The sequence below is a fragment of the Siphateles boraxobius genome, unplaced genomic scaffold (genome assembly GCF_051911475.1).
Source record: "Siphateles boraxobius isolate OS27281-9 unplaced genomic scaffold, OSU_SipBor_1 148, whole genome shotgun sequence".
Lineage (NCBI taxonomy): Eukaryota > Metazoa > Chordata > Actinopteri > Cypriniformes > Leuciscidae > Siphateles > Siphateles boraxobius.
The window spans coordinates 197,011-220,484 of NW_027508753.1; the positions used below are offsets into that span (position 1 = coordinate 197,011).

Here is a 23,474-nt window from a genome sequence, read left to right on the forward strand (position 1 = left end):
CTCCGACCCCCAACCAGAACTGGATAAATGTTGTGAAAGTTCTGATCCCATCTGACTTCTGACCTATAATGCTGCCTGAATCATAATCATACACTGTTCGTTCATTGGCCAAAGGAGGACTGGCTCCCTGACTGAGCCTGGGTTCTCCCAAGGTTTTTTTCTCCATTCAGTCACTGATGGAGTTTTGGTTCCTTGCCACTGTCGCCTTTTCGCCTTTCTTCGCCTTTGTCGCCATTGGCTTTTGGCTTGCTTAGTTGGGGACATTTAATTTTATATTTAACAATACAATTACAACATTATTTTCCTGTTATCTCTTTAAAGCTGCTTTGAAACCATCTGTATTGTAAAAAGCGCTATATAAATAAAGGTGACTTGACTGACTTGACTTGAATCATCATGTAATGCTCTGATCAGCTGATCTCTTCTAGACTGTCATGTGTGTTATTCATTTCCAGTGGCGGCTGGTGATAATTATTTTTGGGGGGGCGGGGCGAAAATAAATACAAATACATTTCAGATAGCTGTTTGAGGTCTCTTACCCCTGTTATTGTCCACAAAACTGAAAAAAAAGTGCTGACACATTTCTCATAACATGCACGGGTGTAGCTCCGGGTGTAGCTCGTACTCTGTCACTGGCTGCTGCCGATTTGTAAATCGGATTGGTCCGGTCCGAGATCCTTTTTCCTTTTTTTTTTTCTTCCAGCGAACGCCTTGTGAAAGGTTTTTTTTTTGTAAATCAATGACAGAATTTGGTTTAACTGCTGCCATTATCTCTACGAAAGTGATCACCCTAGCAAGGTTTTGGCGGAGTCCCCTGTGCACTCGCAGTAGTGACCAAGAGCGTAAAGTTGAATGACAGGTGACGAGAACCAATCAGATTGGATAAAATAACATGTATCAAATTCTGATTCGCCAGAGACGCAGCGACCTGCGCCCGGAGGAAGATCTTTAAGAAACCAATTAGAGACCAGCTTCAGGTCACATGCTGCTGCAAATTTAAGGACTCAGATAGATATCCATTTGTCCGGCGTCTCTCGCCCATGAAACCGCATGAAACATATCGAAAAACATAGAAAACCGATTAAAGCCAGTTTTTATTAAATGCTGAGACTCTTATTACCAGCCTGCACTTCGTATGAGTAAACTATTTTATTTTTTATTTTATTTCATTTTTATATAACTTTTGTATGCATGTATATCAGTGATGCGCGGGTCAATGTATGAACAACCCGCACCCGACCAACGTTTTCAACTAACCGCCCGCAACTCGGACCGCAAAAAAAAAGAAGAAAATATTGTACCCGACCCGCTTCCTGAACCGCATTTTTTTAAAAGTAGTCAGTGTTGTGCAAGTTACTTCCAAACTGTAACACATTATAGATTACATGTTACTGTTATTTAAAAGTAATTCATTACCTTACAATATTACGGTCTCGGAATTGCAATGCGTTACATTATCCTGTATTACTTTTGAGTTACTTTCACCAAAATAGATAAACAGTAGTAGAACTTAAAATTCTAAGGCTGTAACGATATGCAATATGAAACCGAAATCGCGACACTCAGATCCACGAACCTGCAGAATCAGACACACCCCTTCCAACTCCAAGTTATCCTTCCCGTCATGATCCAATGCTACCACATCTTTAAATTACTGTTAGTATTATTTGAATTTTGAAGTTAACATTATAAATACGTAGACCTACACCACAAAACTGGTTGAGGATAAATTATTTAAAATTGGGGAATTCCAGCGTTATGGACGTGACATTTGCAGTCAAAACTTGAAATATAAATCCTCAGAAAATGCATTTAATAGCATACCAATATATTGAAACGTCTTATCCATAGGCTACCCCTTAAAGGAGTCCAGACATTAGAAAAATATCTGTCTACACATGCATTTTATATTTAATATGAGGCACATACACGCATTCATGCGTGACAAAACAAATATTTAACTTTTAGGAGGCAATTTTGTTGTTGTTGTAATTCTATGAATTACACTGCGCAAATCAAAAGTAATACTACCCACCGGATGAAGAAGGGTTGGCTCTCCACAGAACATAAAATATTCATTTTATTTTATTTTTCGTGTTCGCATTTATGAGGAAAAAACGTGACAGTTCTCCGTTACGGACGCGACCGCTCTGAAGCGGCACTAAAAGACTGTTTTAAAACTTTCACAGAGACCTCAAACAGATGACACAAAGCCTTTCTTTAAAGTGAATTTCGATTTGTACTAATTGTATCTTAATTTTAATCAATGTTTTATAAACCAATTGCCTGGATTTAATAAATAAGAAGTAAATATAGCAGACAATAGATCACAACACGGAGGCTCCGGCGCGAGCGCGTCTCATAAATTAACCGAAACTCAGCGTATTAGGTAGCCTACTTCACAGACCTGAAAAATATATTTCAATCTATATTGAAATGTCTACTTGTAAACAGAACAATTAAAAACGAAAGAAAACGGACTGGTCTCTGCTTAGCCTATCTGTATGAAATGTGCATTTCTCTCTGGCGCATTCACTCCTCCGAGTCAGCAACGTCAACTTCAAATGTCAATTCAAATGTCTCCTTGCTATATTTGACATATTCATAATCATTCATTGCTTTTGCCGGTTCTTTGTGACAGCTTTTAGGTGCTTTATCGGCAGCGCCGCTGCCACCCTCATCATGTCGTTACGTGAACGCGTCACCACCACATCAAAATTATGATTGCGTGATGAAAACATAAAAAATACCACATAAACATAGCCTAACTGTTTAGAAAGAAAACACAGAACAAATAGAGTAGCCTAATGCGCATACGTCCATCTCGCGAATGTACAGTCTTTTTCATGCCATCTTCACCCATTAGCCTTTTTCCCACTGGCCAGCGCGAGCACAGAGGCTAAAATCATGCCTCACGGCACTCCTGAATAAATCACTATACAAATATATCAGACGCTGCCATTTAGTCTTTATTTACAAACTTGGACACCACACGCGGCTATTGACTGTCCACGAACAGGCATACTGAGCTCGTGCGTCATCTTCGTGCCAGTTATTCAGCCAATTAAGTGTAGACATATGTATTTCATAGAAAATTTGTCTAGTACTAGGCTATATAAATTGCATAGGTTTAATTGGAATCTTTATTTTAAACGCCCCCCGACCGACCGCGACCCGAATATCATTAAAAATATTTTTGGATGTCTCTTAACCACGGGTAACCGTGGTTGACCGTAGGCACCCGCTCATTTTGGATCAACCCGCACATCACTGATGTATATTTCTGGAAAGTTGATGGGGGCGGCGCCCCAGCACCCTCTTTTGACGAGGCTCCACTGTTCATTTCATACAAATGATTATAGTAATGTTTCTACAGTATGACATCCAAAAATGTTTTAATAAAATAAACTGTATAATTTAAAACACACCTCACTTTTACAGTGTCATCATCTCCCCCTGCTCCCCCTCTTCTCCTCGTCACTTAAAGCTCACTAAAAACCTATGCAATGATTAAGTGTGTTTTTACAAAAAGTAACTAAACATGTTTGGTATCATTTAAAGTGTCTCAGTGCATCTGGTAAAATGCTCTCATTCTCCCAGCCATAATGAAAAGCTAAAAGAAGTTATAAAATATGAGAAATGTGTTACGCCCCTTAAAGGTGTTCCCTCCCACAGATCCTCCATTCAAACTACCTCCTGTATGTAAATCAGTATTCTTCTACAGGTATCAACAACCCATTCAATTACAAATGCTGATCCCACAGTTGTGAACCCCTCAATAGGGGACCAAGATCAGATTATAATGACAGACACCACCATTTGGAAAGCATATTGAATTATCTGGGTTTATAAGGAAAACGGACAAAAGGTTCGGGGAGTCTGTAGATAGACTTCCGCACGATCGCTGTGTGTAGTTTTTGTTGCCAGGTAAATATTTCTATAATTCCTTGATTTCCGAATTGTTGTTATTATATTTGATTGACCGATGACTTTATTCTATGAATTGGATTTTTAATTATTACCTGGTCAATAAATTGTGACCATTTGATTTTATTCTGTCTCTGAAATTGTTTTCCCAAGTTGATTAAACGGATTTGTATGTTACCGCAAGTCTGCGTCAGATTAGTGACGACAAATATTTGGCATCAATTCAAGTGTACTTGGTTTGCAAAGACAAGAAGTTAATTTCCGTTTAGAACAGCAAATGCTGCTTGACCAATCTAAATTTTGGTGTGTCTTACGTCTGTTTTAATCTAATATTAATTTAGATTAGCCTGGATGCCAGGCTGAACCCCGCCCACAACATTTTTAGGTCGGGAAGTTCGGTCTGGACTCGATCCGTTGAGGATCTATTATGCCCGAACAAAAATTGTTCGGACCAATCAAATTGTCAGGGCGGGCTTTATACAATGATGGACAGATGAGCAACCATAGACATCATATCTATGTGAGCAGAGCAACAGTAACGTAACTATCCACGTCATCAGAATGCTTGGTTTGAATTCATGGCTGCCGCTGGAGAATTGAGTTGTGTATATTCTGCTATCACGTGTGTTATAGAAGATATAGACAGCCGTTAATTTTAGAAGAGGAACAGAGAACCGCGATCAAGGCATTTGTCGATGGGAAAGATGTTTTTGCCGTCCTTCCTACGGGATTCGGAAAAAGTTTAATCTATCAACTTTAATCTATCTCTCAACATACGTCACTTACTCCGTTGCTCTGATTGGTTCTAGGTCTATCCAATTGAGTGCAGAGCCCTTTTATTTCCTGGTTCGGTTGACACACGTCCCATAATCACAGCCCAATGGAGCAGTTTCAGACTCACATTCTGACTAGAATCTGAGTATGACGACGTCAGGCTAACTTTAGATAAGTGTATGAGGGAAACAACGGCATTGTCAATCCAAAGCTATTATTAGAGAAGTAATGTTAATCAGCTTAATATGTAATAGTGGCCATACCTCTACTGAAGTAAACGTTAAGTTAAATTCAAGTGTATGCAATTCCACAGGGGCTATACCGAAGTATCTTTGACTGTGTAAGCGTCAATGTGACCGATCTCAGGTATATACCGATTACCTCTGTTTGATGACCAAAACTGACAAGCTTGTGTACGTGAGACCCGCGTTTAAACGTGAGGACTTCGGAGTGACATAGTTTCCTAATTTGAATGGGTAAAATATAATTAAAGAGTTAAAAAGAATAATCAAACATTCGCTCACTTTTAATGATGCTCAGATATCATTAAAACCTTTTTCATTTATGGAGTCAGATGAAATAACGAGGTAATACATATGAGAAAATGTATTTCATTTAATCCGACTGGCAGGAGCGTGTAGTGGGTGTGGCCAAACTATCACATATCACTATGTGTATCATGCTGTATGCTGTATCAGCTCTCAGTTCACGTGTTGTGTATGAGTCCCGAGTCCTTCTCTCTCTCGCTCTCTCGTTCCCGTTGGCTTACATGCGGTCTCTCCACGCCAATCACTGCAATCAGACACAGGTGTTCATCTACACCTACTTACTCACCGCGCGGCTCCCTCCTTTCTCTCCCGCTATAGACTTCGCAAAACCACGCCCCCCTCACCACAATGCGTTGCTCGTAAAGACAGAAACCGAGTGTTGCCCTACACAATTACTCTCTGCGCTAGACTGTGCAGCTGTCGAAAGCACACTCCCCTTTGTCTGTTTATGTACGCTACCACTGTTGTGTTGTCTGATCTGACCAACACATGAAATCCCTGAAGGAACTGAATAAAGTGGCTTAGCGCTAGCAACACTGTTAATAGCTCTAAGTAATTTATGTGTTTCTCCCTTTGAGATTGAGACCCCACTCCCCGCACTGTTCTGCCCTCGAACACCCAACCCCCCCCTGTAATGTGGTTACAGTCAAATCATATAAAACATTGAAATCATCCTCGAACTCTTCTGTCCTGCCTGCATTCCAGACGGCTACGTGAGCTCCACTGAAAGGCTTCTTTCCTATTGGTTGTCGCTGACGAAAATCGCTTCTCATTTGCATAAAGTTGAAATTTATCAACTTTTGTCGCTTGTCTTTGTCAATTGACATGCCCACATCTGTCGCCAACGGTCAATGTCGCTCGTGTCGCCGGAAGTTGCCAGCGCTCCATTGAAATTAATGGGATCATGTCGCTGGCGGTGTGAACGGGGCTTTTGACTGCGGCCTGAACGTCACGCGGGCAGGCTGTTATGGTCGAGTTGTAGGCTTTCTAGGTAAGCAGGTCTCGAACGCTTCTCCCTCCTTCCTCCTCAAGTCACACTGTTGGTGCAAAGCTGTGACAGTAGAGCCAAACATAGCCTTGGGGTCTACGGGGGTGTCCAGAAACTCCCCTCTTTCCTATCAGAAAGACGCCCTGACAGCCAAAGCGGTGGATTTGTAAATCTTTTGAAACACAGATGCTGAAATCCTCTTCCTCTTCATCATCATCTTTCACCCGCGGGGGCATCTCCAAAGAGAGGGGGGAAGTCCGGGGACTCCACATCCATAATCTCGCTCCAGGATCCTGGCTCCGGTAGCTGTTTAACTAGGTCGTAAGGTGAAGACGTTTTACGTTTAATCCCGTTCCCATATATGGGGCACTAAATTCTTTTAATTCTAATAAAAAGATCTATTGTTTTTGTGCGTGAAAATAAAAGTTCTCCATGTGTAATCCTGCAGTTAATTTTTTATTACCGTTTAAAGTCGGCAATAGGTCTTTCCTCGCGTAATCATATTTTGATCATCAGTGATGAGGCTTCGCGGAACAATCGTCAAGTGCTTCCCACTAGACCAATAAGGCGGAGCTTTTTTGGGACGACAAATAAACATTAGTCCAAGATGTCTGCGCCCTTGTTGTCAATTTTGAGTAGTGAAGAAGAGGAAATTACGGCCAGACCGCCTTCAGAAGTCAGTAAAAAGAATTTTAAACAATGCTACATGCATCTCACGTCCATAAAAAAAGAACAAACAAAGGATTTTACACGCACACAGTGGGAAATATTCAGAAACTGCGTCAAACGGTGGCTTTCTTTGCCAGGTGAGAATCAGAAAATACCAGAAACATACAAACATTGTCTAGAAATCGAGTTTGACAATGTTCCCGAAGATGCTGGGTTTCACTCCACTTGCTACAGGTGTTTCATTGACAAAAAGCGCTTGGATACCGCCGAGAAACGGGCCACACAGCGTCCTGAAGCTCAAGATCAAGGCCAGTCTGTGCCATCGGGTAGTAACGTTAGCATCGCAACAGTTGATTGTCCGACAAAGAAACTTAGGTCCAGGACTGGCCTGCCAGTAGCGTTTTGGTCGATCGGATGACAAGTGGACAAAAGAGACACATGCCCGTTTACACCTGCTGTAGGCTGCAACGATTCCCGATTCCAGGGATCTTCACGTGCATATGAACAAAGCTCATTCTTGTGCAATGATGCTCGTCACTAAAGCGATTTTAACGTGATGCGGTGCTACCTCCCATTTTGGGAGATGCGTATGAAGTTACTAGAGCCTCGCAGTGCAAAGACAAGTGCCTGGAAAACAAGTGGCAACACAGTAACGGTGCGCATCTAATAGAGAGTCAAGAGTGATGAAGACCTACAGTACTCAAGACCCCATGAACACCAGTTTATAACACCAGTCATATAGGCCTACTTGTATTCTCATTTTTTGTGCATATATTCAGACTTCATTGTTAAACATGTTGTCTATCTTCCTACACTATACATATTTGTTTGTATTTATCTTCTGGCTATAATTGATCATGAACATAATCAACAACCAAGCTAATTATAGATAAATCATATATGCTCAATCATGTAAATTTACAGCAGTGAAAAACATTTCTATGGACAAAATGCATCTGAAAAATAACAATGTTGGTGAGCACAGGAACCATGTTATTTTAATTTTATTATAAATTTGTGTTTACGTCTCTCAACTTGATTTTATGTCGCTTAGCTACAGAGAAACTGGTAACCAGGCAACAGACAAGTGACCAATCCTGAGTGGCGATGTCACTACACACATTCTTCCATCACGGTTCACGGTTAGCCAAGTGTGATGAGAGTTCAGGGGCGAGAACGGTTTGTAATTGTGCCGTGCCGTACCAGGCTCAACTGGAAACACAACTGGAATCTTTTCCGGAGGTGAAAAAGCAGCTTTTGTTTCTCAGCACATAAAGATGAACTACTTACTATCATCTCAGACTGTGGTGATGCGGTTTCTCCACTGTATGGATCTTCATGTGTCGTTTCAGGCGAGTTTTAAAAGAGAAACTCTTTCCACACTGATCACACATGTGTGGCTTCTCTCTGCTGTGGATCCTCTCATGTCTTTTCAGAGTTGCTGACAGACTGAATCTCTTGTCACAGTGTGAACACTTGTAAGGTTTTTCTCCAGTGTGGATCCTCTCATGTGTTTCCAGATGTCCTGACTGAGTGAATCTCTTGTCACAGTGTGAACACTTGTAAGGTTTTTCTCCAGTGTGTATTCTCTGGTGCAGTTTTAAATGTTCAGCTTTAGTAAAAGTCTTCTCACACTCAAAGCACATGTACTCTCTCACTCCAGTGTGTATTTTCTGATGTGCATGTAAATATTGCAGCAGTGAAAAACTCTTTCCACACACAGAACATGAATGTGGCTTCTCCTTCGTATGAACTCTCAGGTGTCTCTTCAGTAATGATGCACTAAAAAATGTTTTTCCGCATTGATCACATGTGAACGGCTTCTCTCCGGTGTGGATCATCATGTGACTCTTAACGTATGCTAATCGACTGAAACTATTCCCACATTGATCACATGTGAACGGCTTCTCTCCAGTGTGAACTTTCATGTGACGCTCAATACTTTGTTTGGTTGTGAAACTGTTGCCACACTGAGTGCATGTGAAAGATTTATTGTCTTGTCTTTTCTTTAAAAATGTCTGTTTAGTTCTTGAGTGACTCAAATGTTTTTCTCCAGGTTTGACATGTTCCTGCTCCACTTCACTCAGTTCTTCACTCTCCTCCTTCACTTCACTCAGTTCTTCACGCTCCTCCTTCACTTCACTCAGTTCTTCACGCTCCTCCTTCACTTCACTCAGTTCTTCACGCTCCTCCTTCACTTCCATCAGGTCTGAAATGCAAAGAAAAACTTTCATTTTCAAATTTATTTTCATTTTTGATTTCATCAAAATAATTCAAAGAGAGAAATATGGAGGGAATAGTTTTTATGCCTTTTTATAAATTAATAATATGTCCCTGAAACTTTCTATGAATGAGGAACACTAATCTTTCAATTATTATAGACAGTCATTGTGTCCACATAACTTTTGTTAATATTTTATTAAGTACATATAACTGTTAGGCGTTACAGTGTGTTGATCATCTCATGTGTTTCCAGATGTGACGACTGACTGAATCTCTTGTCACAGTAGCCGCTTTCCGACCAAGTAGTTACAGGAACTTAGTTATAGGAACTGTCCACTTCTAAACAGTTCTAAGAACTACTCTCCCCCAAACTCGGTTTTGCTATTTGCGTTCGCAGTGGCCAAGTGGCCATAGGAACTGGTAGGAGGGGTAAGGGAGTGACGCAAGCACGGCGACGGTCTTTATGGTGTCATCACTAGACGTAGCCCGGCCACATACAACAACAACAAACCAGCATGTAGGAGGCTATCGGAATGTTCCTGTTCTGCCTTGCCGGGACCTTAATAACGGAGTACGAACGGCAGCAATTAAAGACTATGCTTGAGTTCTGTACAGAGAAACACAGAAGACGAAGGCTCCAGCGTAATATGATCTTAAGTAATATGATGGAAGAAGATAGAAGAGCAGAGCGCAGGAGGCAAACAAAACGACGGGTAAGTTTAGCTAGCATTAGCAATTAGCTGGTTGAATGCGTTATGTTTTTCTTAAGTTATGAGTTAGCATACATAGGCAAAATGCGTGTTTTGCTAAAACACACAGCCGGTATGACAGACAGCGCGCTGCAAGTTCCGTGTTGACAGTGGGCGTGACTTATAAGTTGAACCAATCAACGTAGACCTAGGGAAAGGGAACTAAAAAAGTCCTCGCTCTAGACTAGATACTGAAAGAGTTATAGGAACTACGGTCTGAGGAACTAAAAAATCCCCAACTTAGTCCGGTCGGAACACGAGAAAAAAAGGGTTATAGGAACGTTAGGTTTTAGGAACTGCAAAAATCCCTCCGGTCGGAAAGCGGCTATTGTGAACACTTGTTTCTGAAGCAAGAACTATTAAATATATTTGATCAATGACACAACTATCTAATATGTTTTAATATAAAAAATACAAAATATTGCCATATTTTGACACCAACTTTTAGATGTGTATTCAATTTATGTTATTAAAAACATTTTAATTATTAAGTGCTGGTCAGACTAAACTTTTCCTTCCATTGACTTCATACGCATGTGAATCTGAGATACTGGAAACACAAGCTCAAATGAAATTTGCTTTGAGAAAGAACATAATTTTTTGCCGTAAAATGGAGTATATTGTAAATTTGTACTTTTGGAATTATTATTATTTGTTATATACCAAATATAGAAAATTCTGTCAAATTGTGAATGATATATAAAATAAAATAGTCAAAATATTTCAATTTAGTTTGACCTGATGTTGACAATCAATATGAAACCTCCATTTACAGACCATTTGTTTAAAAAAAAGAAAACAGAAACTTTTGCAGCCATTTCACAGTTGAACTGTTTATCTAAATGTGATGAAGTGCTTGAATGTTTCTAACATGAATGTTCTTCAGCATCATGAACGAATGAAGAATAAACACCAACCTCTTTGTTCTTCAGGATCTTCAGTGTGTTTCATTCTGCAGGTTCTGGATCACTCGTGTTCTCGCTGTCCTCTTTAATAAACTCAGTCTTTGCAGATTTCAGCTCTTCCTGATGCTGTGATGCTCGTCTTCACTTGTTGCTGATGGGAATATTCAGCATTTATTGCTGAACTCCAGTGGGAGGAGCTTCACTGATGGTGTAATTGTTGTGGGAGGAGCTTCACTGATGAATACTTACAGTGTGGGAGGAGCTGATCTGCCAAAATCAAAAATATATAAGTTACAGTTTGTTTTTTATGCTCATGGACAATATAATATAAATAGTGTATATTATTACCAATATAAATAATGGTAAGCTCAGTCTGCTGACAATGAAATGAGCTTTAAGTGTCAATTTACAGGAGATCTGAAGACATCAGCATAATAAATGAGGTGAAAACAGGAACTATTGTCATGAAATAAAGAGTGTTTTCAGCAGATCTGTTAATATTGATGAGCCTCAGACTATTAACATTCATTCAACAAGCCATTCAGGATCATCAGCAGATCATCTCACTTTATTCTGAGTGTTTGCTGTTAGAAACAGAGTCAGGATATATGATAACAGCCTATAAAACTGCTCTATTGGAAGAAAATACTGTTATTTCTCACAAAAAAAGAGTTGGTCCCATGAGGGACGTCAGTTTTTTGAAAATGTAAAAATGCAACAAAAAATTGTGTGATGGGTAGGTTTAGTGTAAGGGGAGATAACATACTGTTTGTACAGTATAAAAACCATTATTTATATGGAAAGCCCCCATAAAACATGAAAATACAACATGTGTGTACAAAAATAACATCAAGATATCCAGAAATCAATTAAAATTTTAATTTATCGACATAGAACTCGTTTAATGCGATAGTTTCAGTCGCAGATTTACGATAACACAATATGTGTTTAGTACTGTGATTCTTCATGTTGCCGGTTAAACATGTCATATGCGTGCTGATGCGCTGTTCTAACTAAAGGCTGAACTAATAGCCTTTTAAACAGTGCCTGGATACTGGACTAAGTTATCTTTCGAGTCTCGTTGCGCTAATTCTGTCAAATACACACAAGGTTTACATAAACAGAGTTGGGTATGTCTAAAGTGGAAGCAAACATTTGAGAGGAAATGGTGCGTGTGTCAGATGCGTGTATATTAGATGCGAGCCGGTAAAGTGACAGTAGCCTAATACAGTAGTAAATATGCATTCAATTTGTTCAAAAGTTAAATAATGACAGTTTCCATTTTTCGGGGAACTATCCTCTTTAAAGCGGAGGTTGAGAATGATTTCACTTTTTTTAGCTTTAGTTAGTGTGTAATGTTGATGTTTGAGCATAAACAACATCTGCCAAGTCACAATGCTCAAAGTTAAGTTAGGCTAGCAATAAATAACAGAATAAAACATATTTTTACCCTTTATAGTCACAGATCAAACTAACAGCCATCATGGTTGTTATATTAAGTATGAAAACATTGTGCATAAATGCATATGAGAGAATGAACTGCTGAATATCATTATTGAAAAGAGCTGAGAAACAGAATATGCTCTAAATTGTTCAGATAAATTCTCTACGATCGACCCATTCTGAACCCAGCGGACAGTATGTCATTCCCACTAAAACAACAATCAGCTGACCAGGAACTATGGTGGCAGTCAGCTATCAACGACAGCAAGTTGGGCAAGCTTCCTTTCCCTCCCCAGGGAGAGAGGTCCCTGAGAGGATATAATCAGGCCGTGGAGGCAAAGAGAAATTTTTTACCGGAGAGCCTGGTTAACCGTTACCTCATCGCGGGTCTCAAAGTTCCTCCACCTCTGGCGGAACGGGAGAGGCTGGCCCACCGCCCGTTCCGGGACATGGTGGACTGCTTGGTTCGTCGGGAGTCACAGGGTCCCATGGTGTCGTCACCTCCTGCCTGTCTGCCGGTGATCCCGGAGGATCTGAGGTTAGGCTTCGTGAGGCTTGGAGAACAGACTCGTCCCAGTTCGACTCCCGAGGCATCATCGGCTCCGCGAATCAGGAGGAAGAAGAGGAGGAGACCTGCGTCTGCCCAGCCAGAGCCAGTTCACGTCCCGTCTGTCCAGCTAGAGACTGTTCACGCCCCGTCTGTCCAGCTAGAGACTGTTCACGCCCCGTCTGCCTTCCTGAGCTGGGACTATCTGGAGCGTCTGGCTCGGATCTTAGAGAGGCCGGTGTTCGGTGTTTCGGAGCTGAACCCAGTGCCCGTTCCAGAGCCCGCTACGGCAAGCGCTGTTCCAGAGCCCGCTACGGCAAGCGCTGTTCCAGAGCCCGCTACGGCAAGCGCTGTTCCAGAGCCCGCTACGGCAAGCGCTGTTCCAGAGTCCGCTACGGCAAGCGCTGTTCCAGAGCCCGCTACGGCAAGCGCTGTTCCAGAGCCCGCTACGGCAAGCGCTGTTCCAGAGCCCGCTACGGCAAGCGCTGTTCCAGAGCCCGCTACGGCAAGCGCTGTTCCAGAGTCGGTCGCCGTGAGCGCGGCACCCAGTCCTGTCCCATCACCAACCATGTTGCCCGTCAGAAGTCCCCGGACTGTCTCCTCGTGTGTCCCTGTCTCTACTGCCCCCGGACTCCCGTTTGTTTCCCCCGTCATGGTTCAACCTAGGACTGTTTCTCCGTCTACTCACACCACTCCACCCAAGTCCGTTCGGGTCCCCCGTCCTAAGCCCACACCCTGTAGTTCCAAGATCACCGCCCCGCCCACCCACCCTGGATTCTCGCTCAAAGACTCTGTTGTCCCTCCGCCTCCCCTTCCTTGTTTATTTTTTCTGATGTTTCACCCCAACCCGGTCATTGTTCACGCTTGTATGCCCCTGTTATTATTTGTCATGTTTTGTTGGGTCTGGTCTATGTCTCTGTCAGTCTTGTCCCGCGTTTAATGTCTCCTTGGGGAGCGTCTGGTAGCCGCTCTTTAAGGAGGGGGTACTGTCATGATTCTGCCATCAGGTCTGTGAGTTCTAGTATTTTGGCAGGATCATGACAGACCCATGTTCTGTGTGCAAGCACATGGCCTTGTGTTTTGGTCATGTGCTTGTGTTGTCTCGTCTCGTTACCCCGCCCCCTTGTTATCCTGATTCTGTCATTAGTGTTTCACCCGTGTCACCTGTTATGTTTGATTAGTCTTCCTATTTTATCCCCTTGTGTTTGCTGTCTTGTGTCGGTTCACTGTTATACGTTGATCGTGAGTACCCTGTGTACATCTAGTCATTGTTAGCATCTCTTGAAGTCTTGTTTGTTTTCTTGTTCATTTGTTTCCCAGTTTAGTCTAGTCAGTCTGGTATTCTGTGTTCCATCTGTTTTGCCCCCTCGTGGGTTTTGTTTTCCTGTTTTTGTCATTAAACCGTGTCTTATTTTATACTGTCTGCGTTTGGGTTTATCTCCACATCTCACCGTGACACGTTCATAATATAGAATTGACAACTAAAATGTATTACAATATCTTTAGTCACACTGTGAATTGAACTGTAAATAAGATAGATATAAACAAATGTGTCTCCCACAATGATCATTAAAAGTATGAATACACAACTAGTAGATGAATGTGTAGAAATTACATTTGTGCTGATCGAATGGCATGCGTGTTTTTTTTTTTTTGATCTGGAAAGGTTTAGGACACAAGAACCAAGTCACATTATTTATGCAATCGTATCATGAAATGATGTTTATTAATGTATACATGAATTATTTGAGGCAGACTGCAGGTTGATGAATCAAACGGTCATATTCTGTGGTCCCGTTCTGTTAGACCTGATCAAACAGGAGAGGAAAAATAAGACCAAGGCTGTTTTTGTTGTACAAAGACACAAGATATTGATAACTTCACAATGCCAGTTTTTATTGCAATTATCAGACAGAAAACCACCGACCCAAAACAAACCTATATAATATAATAGTATCATGTTGTTAGATTTTGCTGTATTTGGCCGAGCAGTGGTTTGGGTGGCTCGCCAATGTATTAGATGTCTCCAATACATAAAATAAGTAAGCTTGACCAGAGTTCTTGTGGGGAGAAGAATTCATTGAAGGTTTGTAGTGTAGCAGTCCTTCAGCAGTGATGTTCGCATGTCGCTCTTCAACAATCTTAACCCAAAGTTCTGTTTGTAAGACAGAACTTTACACATGAAGACAAATGGGCTACAAACAATAGAAAACTGTTAGGGCCTCCCACAGGAGATCAATCTACCCTGCAATCTACTCTGAGCAATGCTGTTTCTTTGTCATTCAAACCAATCAGTTTCTGTGGGCCATACACCTATGGGCCATTCAGTTTCTCTAGGCCATACATCTGTATGGGCCATTTGGTTCACACCTTTACAGACACAGATAGAGTTGATTACATCTGAGGCACAGTAACAATGTAATTTCATCTGACTATAGTTAACTGAAAATACACATAATCTTACAATCCCTCATCTGATCATTTTTGATCACAAAACAAACTTCGTTAATCATATGTACAGCATGCTGCATACAGGCTCCATTACTTAAAATGACAGGATAAGAGTTCATGGTGAAACTTTGCATCCTCTTGAATGCTTGAGTCCTCTGGAAGAGTTGTGATCTTCTGGAAGTGGCGGATAGTGTTGTGTTGTGTGAATGTTCAGAAGTTTTCATCTAGGTGGCCAATGCAGTGCGGTCTAAACGTTGGATGTCTTTGCTCATCCTCTGGAACGCTGGAACACCTGCAATCACACAAAAGAGAAACGGGGAACGTATCTTTGCCAAGGAAAATATTTTAAACACATTGTTCCTAACTGACTGAAAAACTGTCCCTATTAAATATTGGCAGGACACTACTGTGTTTATCAGTGGTTGTATGTTTATGTCTTCGTCCTCAGGCGACAAGCTAGAGCCTAAAAACCCTAGTCCCGCCATATCTGGACTCTGATAAACACTACTGCCATCTATCCCTCGTCTCTAGGCAGATGTTTCAAATCCCAATGGCTCACGTCTGTCCACTCATCTTTTCTCTGCACCTTAACTGTTTCATCAGTTACCATGAGATCCTGAAGGCTTTCCCTCTTGGATTTGAATGGTGAAAATTGATTATTGGCATTGTGTTCAACCAGGCTGAGTCTTTCATCAGTTTGGGCAAGGCTGTCAGATGTTAGATTTTCATTGGACATGGGCCGGCCTGTGACATGTTCAAAAGGGCATAGTTCAATTTCCTTGTGGTAATGCTTACTGCATTGCTTGTCATTATGCAGTTTTGTTTTAGCTTCCATCACTGATGGCATTTGTTTTCTGTATGCTTCACCTTGAATCAGTCTACATGGCAAAACTTGCTGAAGTTGTCTTAATGCCGCTGTATGTGCACCTCTCTCCTTTACGGCTTGTATAGCAGCACCTTCGACTAGGACATCACCTTTGGCTTCAATTGTTGAGACTTCTGTGTATGCTTTTACCTTTGGGGTGGTGTCTTCATTTGTCATTTTTGCATACACATGGAGTTCATCAGTTGTCGGATGAGATGTCACTAGTTGGTGCTGCAGAGAGAGGCTCTTCAGTTTCCCTGCGGCTCAACAGCTTTTAGCAGAGTCTGTTTTTGTTTGGCTGTCAACTGCTGAAACCTTCTCAAAAGGTTGTCCTCATCATCACTTTGATGTTTTAAACTCAGCTTGCCATCACGAACCCAGTGTCCTTCTTCGTTGCAGTACCTGCATCTTCCTTGAGTTTTTGACTGTCTATTATCTTGATTTTCTTTATGCTCATTCCACATTGTCCTGATGTTGTATGACATTGTCTTTGATCGCAATGCTCGGAGTTTGACTTCATGTGTTCTTTCAATCTTTGCTGACCACTCAACAATCTGATTAAAAGATGTTCCAATGCTGTCCCAGTCGTCATATTTAATTTTGAGGGCTTTTGAAACTTCAGGTTTCAGTCCATTTACAAAAGCAGTTTTCAGAGGCATGCTAGTGTCCTTATCAAGATCCTCGCTGTCATTTAAACCAGCATGTTCCAACCAAATTTGTCTGAAGCGTTCATCGAACTCTGCAACACTTTTTTCAGTCTTCTGCATACATGAGGTAATTCTAGCCCAATTAACCTCTGCAGGTTTCAGTTCAAACAAGAATGTTCGTACAGCTTCCCATCCAGCCTCGATGTTTTCTTGAAACTCACCAATCCTTCTTTCGACACTTTCTGTTAGTCTCTTTTGGTCATTATCCCTTAAGTTCACATTAGCAATCATTACTCCATCTAGTGGATGTAAATTGTAGATTTTCTGTAAGCGTTGAAGAAATTGCCAAGCTTTCCGTGGTTGCTTGTACACGTCTGGCAATTCTTTTGACCATTTGTCAATTTGATCTGGAGTAGCAGGTTGGTATGTTCTATATGGAACATATTTCTTAATAGTTTTTTTTAAGATGCGGGTTCGTCTTTCGCCTTCCTCCTCATACTCCTCCTCATTGTCCACTTCAATTTCAGTCCTTCTGTTTTTGACAATTACAGGAGCGAGTCTAACCTTTTTGTTCTTCTTGGTGACATGAGCATGTGTCTCAGGTTCAACATCACTGTCATCAGGGCTCCCAGTCGAGCTGCTGTCACTTTCTCCTAGCATATAATTACGTTGTTAATCCTAAATCTTCTTGAGGTCTTTAAATGGGTAGAGGGACCCTTTCTCTATCTTACTGCTAGATTTTATGGGAGTTTTTTGTCCAGAGCAGTCTTTTAATTCCAGCTGTGTGGAAAGCAACTTTAACAGCTTGTCATTATCATTTAAGAGTCTTTCTTTGTCCTTCTTTTCATTCTGCAATTGTTCAGCCAGTGCTCGAACCTTTGCTTTCTCTACTTTGTACTCACGCTGTGATTTGTCAGTCTCACACTTCTGTCGATGCTGTAGAATTTGTTTTACCAAAATCACAGACAAGCCATCTCTGTTGGTGTTTGTCCTTAAGCGCTGCATCTTTCCATAAGCCCTTTTAATGTCCTGCAAGGCCCATATTCCACTCTCTGAGTGCTTGATGCCATACTTCTGGCACATGTCATCATGGCACTTCCTTAGTCCCTTTTTAGTGCCTTTTACCCAAATATTCATTCAGATTGTCCATCATCTGATCAATGGTAACATTTGGAGGTTCTGTTCCATGTCTTTCTGTTGTTGGCCTCAATGCAGGGCCATTACCATTTTTTAGTGCAGACTCAGCCATGGCAAGTACAGGAGAAGTGCCCTCCGAGGTGTAGAAACAAAACAAAAAGTGTTAGAGCCGTTAAAGGTGCTTATTTAAATTCTCAGCAGTCTTTAGACTGACCATTTCAGTTACACAGACAAGTCATTAGTTTACTTACTCAGCTTAGTTTTCAATACTACATTCAAAACAAAACGTGATGACCAGAAACGTCTCGGTTACGTATGTAACCCTCGTTCCCTGAGTAGGGAACGGAGATGTTACGTCGGATGACGACGAATGGGGTTTCGCTTAGAACGCCTATCGACTTCGAGTATTACAAATCGAGCCAATGGCAAAGAAATGCCATGGGTCTGCGGCATTTGCATAGCGTATCTCCGCCTTACCTCGTGGGTATAAAAGGAGGACGCCGGCAACAGGCAGATATGTTTTTTCGCTGAGGAGCCAAGACTGAGCTGCGGCGATCCCCGCGGTACAGCGGAAAGTGGCAGGAAGACGTAACGTAACCTAGGAAGACGTAACCTACTCAGGTAACGAGGGTTACATACGTAACCGAGACATTCCCTTTCGTTGCCACTCCGAGTTACGTCGGATGACGACGAATGGGGTTACCAGTCTAATCACGCCACCTTCTCAGCTGTCTTCCAGTGCCCTGCGTAAATCTGGGATCCCTGTCGTGAGACTGGCACGGACGAAGGACTCTTATTTAGCACAGGAATACCAAGGTACACTGGGGAGCATATCCCAAAGTTTAGGGGAAATATGCAATTACTGCCAGCCCAGAGGGGGGGACTTAGAGAATACACATATGACCCGAAGGAGACATATGGAGAACACCGGGGTGTCCAGCCGCAGGTGGAATATTTCAACCCCAGGGGTGGCAAGGTGGCTAGCCAAGGGAAAGACACATGCTCAAAGAGGCTTGCAGTGGAAATACACATGTGGGGGTCGCTCAGAGGAGGGACCATGCACACGGGAGGCACCTAGCCGACACGCAGGCAATAGACACTGGTGCCGACGTCAGGAGTGCTGGTGGGGCTCAGGGCTTTCGGGGAAGCTCACCTGAGGAGAATATCGCACGTATCCAGTCCGTGGAGTGTCCAGGTGCTCAAATGGAGCACTCTTCAGGGCAGTTAGAATCACTGAGAGGTCCGAAGAGGGAACGAGAGGAGGGCGCTCCTCTCAGGAACCTGATAACCAGGTCGTGCTTCCCCACCGACTTACCTTCGATGAGGTCATGGTGTGCGGCAATAGCGGCAACGTAGACCTTCAGGGTGGAGGGAGACAGCCTTCGCTCCAGCCCCTGTTGAAGGAAGGAAAGCACAACGCTGATCGAGCATCTCCGGGGGTCTTCTCGGTGTGAAGAGCACCAGCTGACGAAGAAGTTCCACTTCAACGCATAGACGTGTCACGTGGACGACGCCCTGGCGGAAGTGATGGTAGCCACCACCGCTGGTGGTAGGGTACTCAAACCTGCCTCGTCCCATCGAGGAGCCACACGTGGAGGTTCCAGAGATCGGGACGAGGGTGCCATAGGTGGCCCCGTCCCTGAGGAAGAAGGTTCTTCCTCAGAGGGATCGGCCAGGGAGGTGCTGTCGCGAGGAGTACTAGTTCGGAGAACCAGGTCCGGGCGGGCCAGTACGGTGCGACCAGACTGACCTGCTCCGCGTCCTCCCTGACCTTGCGCAAGGTCTGCGCAAGAAGGCTCACTGGGGGAAACGCATACTTGCGGCCCTGCGGCCAGCTGTGCGCCAGAGCATCCGTGCCGAGCGTGCCCTCGGTCAGGGAATAAAACTGGGCGCAATGGGTCGAGTCGTGGGAGGCAAACAGATCTATCTGTGCGTCCCCGAACTGGTCCCAAATCAGCTGGACCGACTGGGGATGGAGTCGCCATTCTCCAGGGAGTGGCTGAAGCCGTGAGAGCTCGTAGGCTGCACAGTTCAGGGCTCCGGGGATATAAATGGCATGAAGCGACCTCAGATGCTTCTGACTCCATATGGGGAGGTGGCGAGCGAGTTGCGACATACGGCGGGAGCGTAGACCACCTTGATGGTTGATGTACGCTACAGTGGCGGTATTGTCTGAGCGGACTAGTACGTATTGGTTCTTGAGCACGCCCCGGAAGCGGCGCAAAACAAGACGTACGGCCAGCAACTCGAGGCAATTGACATGCCAGAGGCGACGGGGTCCTGTCCAGGAGCCCGCGGCAGCACGTCCATTGCACATGGCACCCCAGCCAGTGGAGGAGGCATCTGTCGTTACAACAACATGCCGCGAAGGTCGTTCCAGGGGCACTCCGGCCCGTAGAAAACTGATGTTCGACCACGGGGTGAAGGTCTGACGGCAGGTCGGAGTAACTGTTACTCGGAGGGTGCCGTGTTGCCATGCTCACCTAAGACTCAGTCGCGAAGCCAAAGCTGAAGCGGTCTCATATGAAGCAATCCGAGCGGCGTTGCCGTGGCTGCAGAAGCCATATGCCCCAGGAGCCTCTGAAAAAGTTTCAGTGGAACCGCACTCTTGCCCTCGAACTGTCTCAGGCAAGTCAGCAGTGACTGCACGCGCTCGCTCGTAAGCTGCGCGGACATGGCGACCGAGTCGATATCCATACCGAGTAAAGAGATCCTCTGCACGGGGAAAGTTTGCTCTTCTCCCAGTTGACCCGAAGGCCCAGACACGCTAGGTGCCGAAGCACCAGGTCCCTGTGTTCGCAACCTGAACTCGAGAGTGAGCTATGATCAGCCAGTCGTCGATATAACTCAGGATGCGAACCCCGTGTTCCCGAAGGGGAACAAGGGCAGCCTCGACGACCTTCGTGAAGATGCGAGGAGACAGGGCTAGCCCGAAAGGGAAAACCGCGTACTGGATGCCTGCCCCTCGAAAGAAAACCGAAGGAACGGTCTGTGTCAAGGAGAATAGAGACATGAAGTAGGCGTCCTTCAGGTCGATCGCTGCAAACCAATCCTGGGCCGTATGCATTTGAGCGGTTCAGCACGCGCAAGTCCAGGATTGGCCGTAACCCACCGGTTTTCTTGGGGACAATGAAGTAGGGGCTGTAGCAGCCGGACCTCATCTCGGCTGGAGGGACAGTCTCGATTGCACCCTTCGCCAGCAGGGTGGCAATCTCTGCTCTCCTGATGGGGGCATAGCCACCGACAAAAGTGGAGCGGACTCCCCAAGCGGGGAGGAACTGAATCGCATAGCCGAGCCTGATGGTCAGCGGGACAGACGGGGAAGCTCTAACCAGGCTCCCAGGAACTGAACCAGCGGGATCATGCGAACCACAGGCGTCCCCCCCGAGGGGCAGCGAAGCGGAGTAACTGGCCCGAACGTGGACGGCATAGCGGCCCGATGTGGGGGCACGTTAGCAACCGCGCCCTGGCAGAGGGGGCCAGGGGAGGACCAGGCTGGTCGTCCCGCAGGGGGCCTGCTCTGCCAGGGGTCTGGCGACAGAGGAGGACAGGGGCGAAGCGGTCTGTGGACGGCACGCCGTGTCAACCACCTCTGGGACAGAGGGGGACGAGGAGAGCACGGCTTGTGGGCGGCGCTCTGTGACGTCCGAGAACTCTGTGCTCAGAGAAGGGAGAGTCAGCTCTTTGGAGAATAAGGATTCTTCCCCGGCCCTCCCCCGGGGAAAGGAGTGGTCCTGCTACCAACTCCTGGAAAGAACTGAGTCCCATCTCTGAGGAGCCCATCTCAAGAGCGCCGCTTAACCCGGCGTGTAGCGGGGTGCGGGGCTGGAGAGGACTGTGGCGTCCGACCGCGGCCTCCAGAGCCGACCCGGGTGAACGGGCGGGGTGGGAGCCGCGGGGGGGTGCCCTCGGCGGTGGGCAGACCGAGGTATCTGAGCGGACGGCGGGGCCGTCGGGACAGAATCAACCTCAGTCTGCTCATGGGCGGCTGAGAGCTGTTGGGCAAGCCCTCAACCGCACCGCCGAAGAGGCCGACCTGGGATATGGGAATGTCGGACAGACGGGTCCGCGCGACATCCAGCACATCAGACAGGTTCAGCCACAGAATGGTGAGCATCACCTGACCCAGGGAGCGTACGGCCACTTTCGTCGCTCAGAGAGCAAGGTCAGTGGCGGCGCGCAGCTCAGTGAAGAGCCCTGTGTCAGTCCCGCCCTCGTGCAGGTCCATGAGCATCTGGGTCAGGTGGACCAGCAGAATGACCATGGCCTGCAGTGAGGCGGCTGCCAGTCCCGTGGCGCTATAGGATCTCGCCACAAGCGTAGACGAAAAAATACAGGCCACGGGCGGGTGCTTAGGATCGCGCCGAGAAGAAGCACTCTGAGGACACATAGCATCGCAACAGAGCGTTCAGCCGGGAGGACCCCAGTGTACCCATGGGCAGCGGCCCCATCGAGGGGAGGAAAGGCGGATGAGATCAGCGAGCGGTCCCGAGAAGACAAGGGGGTCTTCTTGGACTTCGAGATCTCATCATGCACGTCCGAGAAGAGAGGTATTGGGGTTTGCCGTGGACGAGGGCCGGCGGCCTTACCCAAAACCCATTGTCCCAGGAAAGCATGGTCGTCATCTCCGGATCAGACTCAGGCACAGCCATATGCACACCGGAAGGTGGCAGCTGTGACGAGCCCTCACTTCCAGAAGACTCAAACCCACCTAGTGATGCTGCAACAGACATGGCATCTTCCTCTGTAGCTTCAACTGAAACACGCGGGCCACCAGAGGGTAGACTCGCGGGAATCAGCAGTTCACTAGCGGGCACCGTCATTGAAGAGGGGAGCTGGGGTCGCGGACACATAGTCGGCGCCTTGATCCAGACCGCAACCCTCAGGTCACCCTGGCCACCAGCCGAAGATCGGGGGGTGGATGAGGGGACTCTCACTCTTGCGAGTTCACCGAGTCTCGACCTATATATGACGCGATGATCACGTTCCCAGCGAGAACATGAGTCACCCACGAGCGCTGTTCAAGCATGATCAAAGCCCAAACACACTAGACAGCGCTCGTGCCCATCAGAGTCCGATACCAGTCCGCTGCAACCAGAAATGCACGGGCGAGCCGTCTTTAAAAAGACGTGCCGCGTGCGAGCTCTTTTATGAGAGGAGAAAAAAACTCCGCGATGTTGAAGCACACAGGGAGACACACACACACACTGGCAGATCACTGCACAGATCAGCAGGCACTGTGAGCTCGCTGCAGATCGCCGTCACACCAACACCGGAGAGAGAAGCTCGTCTCGTAGAGCGAAGTCAGAGATGACTGTGGAGTGAAAAAATACTCTTGGCTCCGAAGCGAAAACATATCTGCCTGTTGCCGGCGTCCTCCTTTTATACCCACGAGGTAAGGCGGAGATACGCTATGCAAATTCCGCAGACCCATGGCATTTCTTTGCCATTGGCTCGTTTTGTAATACTCGAAGTCGATAGGCGTTCTAAGCGAAACCCCATTCGTCGTCATCCGACGTAACTCGGAGTGACAACGAAAGGGAACATTCACGTTTAGGCTAAGTTTCTTTGTTTCATTTCTAGAAAAGAAAACTCTGATTG

At 45.1% G+C, this 23,474-nt stretch overlaps 1 protein-coding gene across 7 annotated transcripts in view; it reads right to left on the reverse strand.

Annotated features, from left to right (window-relative positions):
- Window positions 1–23,474, reverse strand: part of LOC143738532 (uncharacterized) — a 158,364-nt gene that overhangs the window by 103,748 nt on the left and 31,142 nt on the right. For 5 of the 7 annotated variants that reach the window (XM_077230524.1, XM_077230522.1, XM_077230520.1 and 2 more), the window contains 2 exons: window positions 10,796–11,050; window positions 8,197–9,115 (listed from right to left, as the gene is read on the reverse strand). In XM_077230524.1, coding sequence (XP_077086639.1) covers window positions 8,199–9,115; window positions 10,796–10,829 — 951 coding nt within the window. In that variant the 5' untranslated portion in view covers window positions 10,830–11,050 and the 3' untranslated portion in view covers window positions 8,197–8,198. Of the gene's footprint in view, window positions 1–8,196; window positions 9,116–10,795; window positions 11,051–14,510; window positions 14,582–23,474 lie in introns of all 7 variants that reach the window. The other 2 variants (XM_077230526.1, XM_077230521.1) reach the window with 1 other exon arrangement.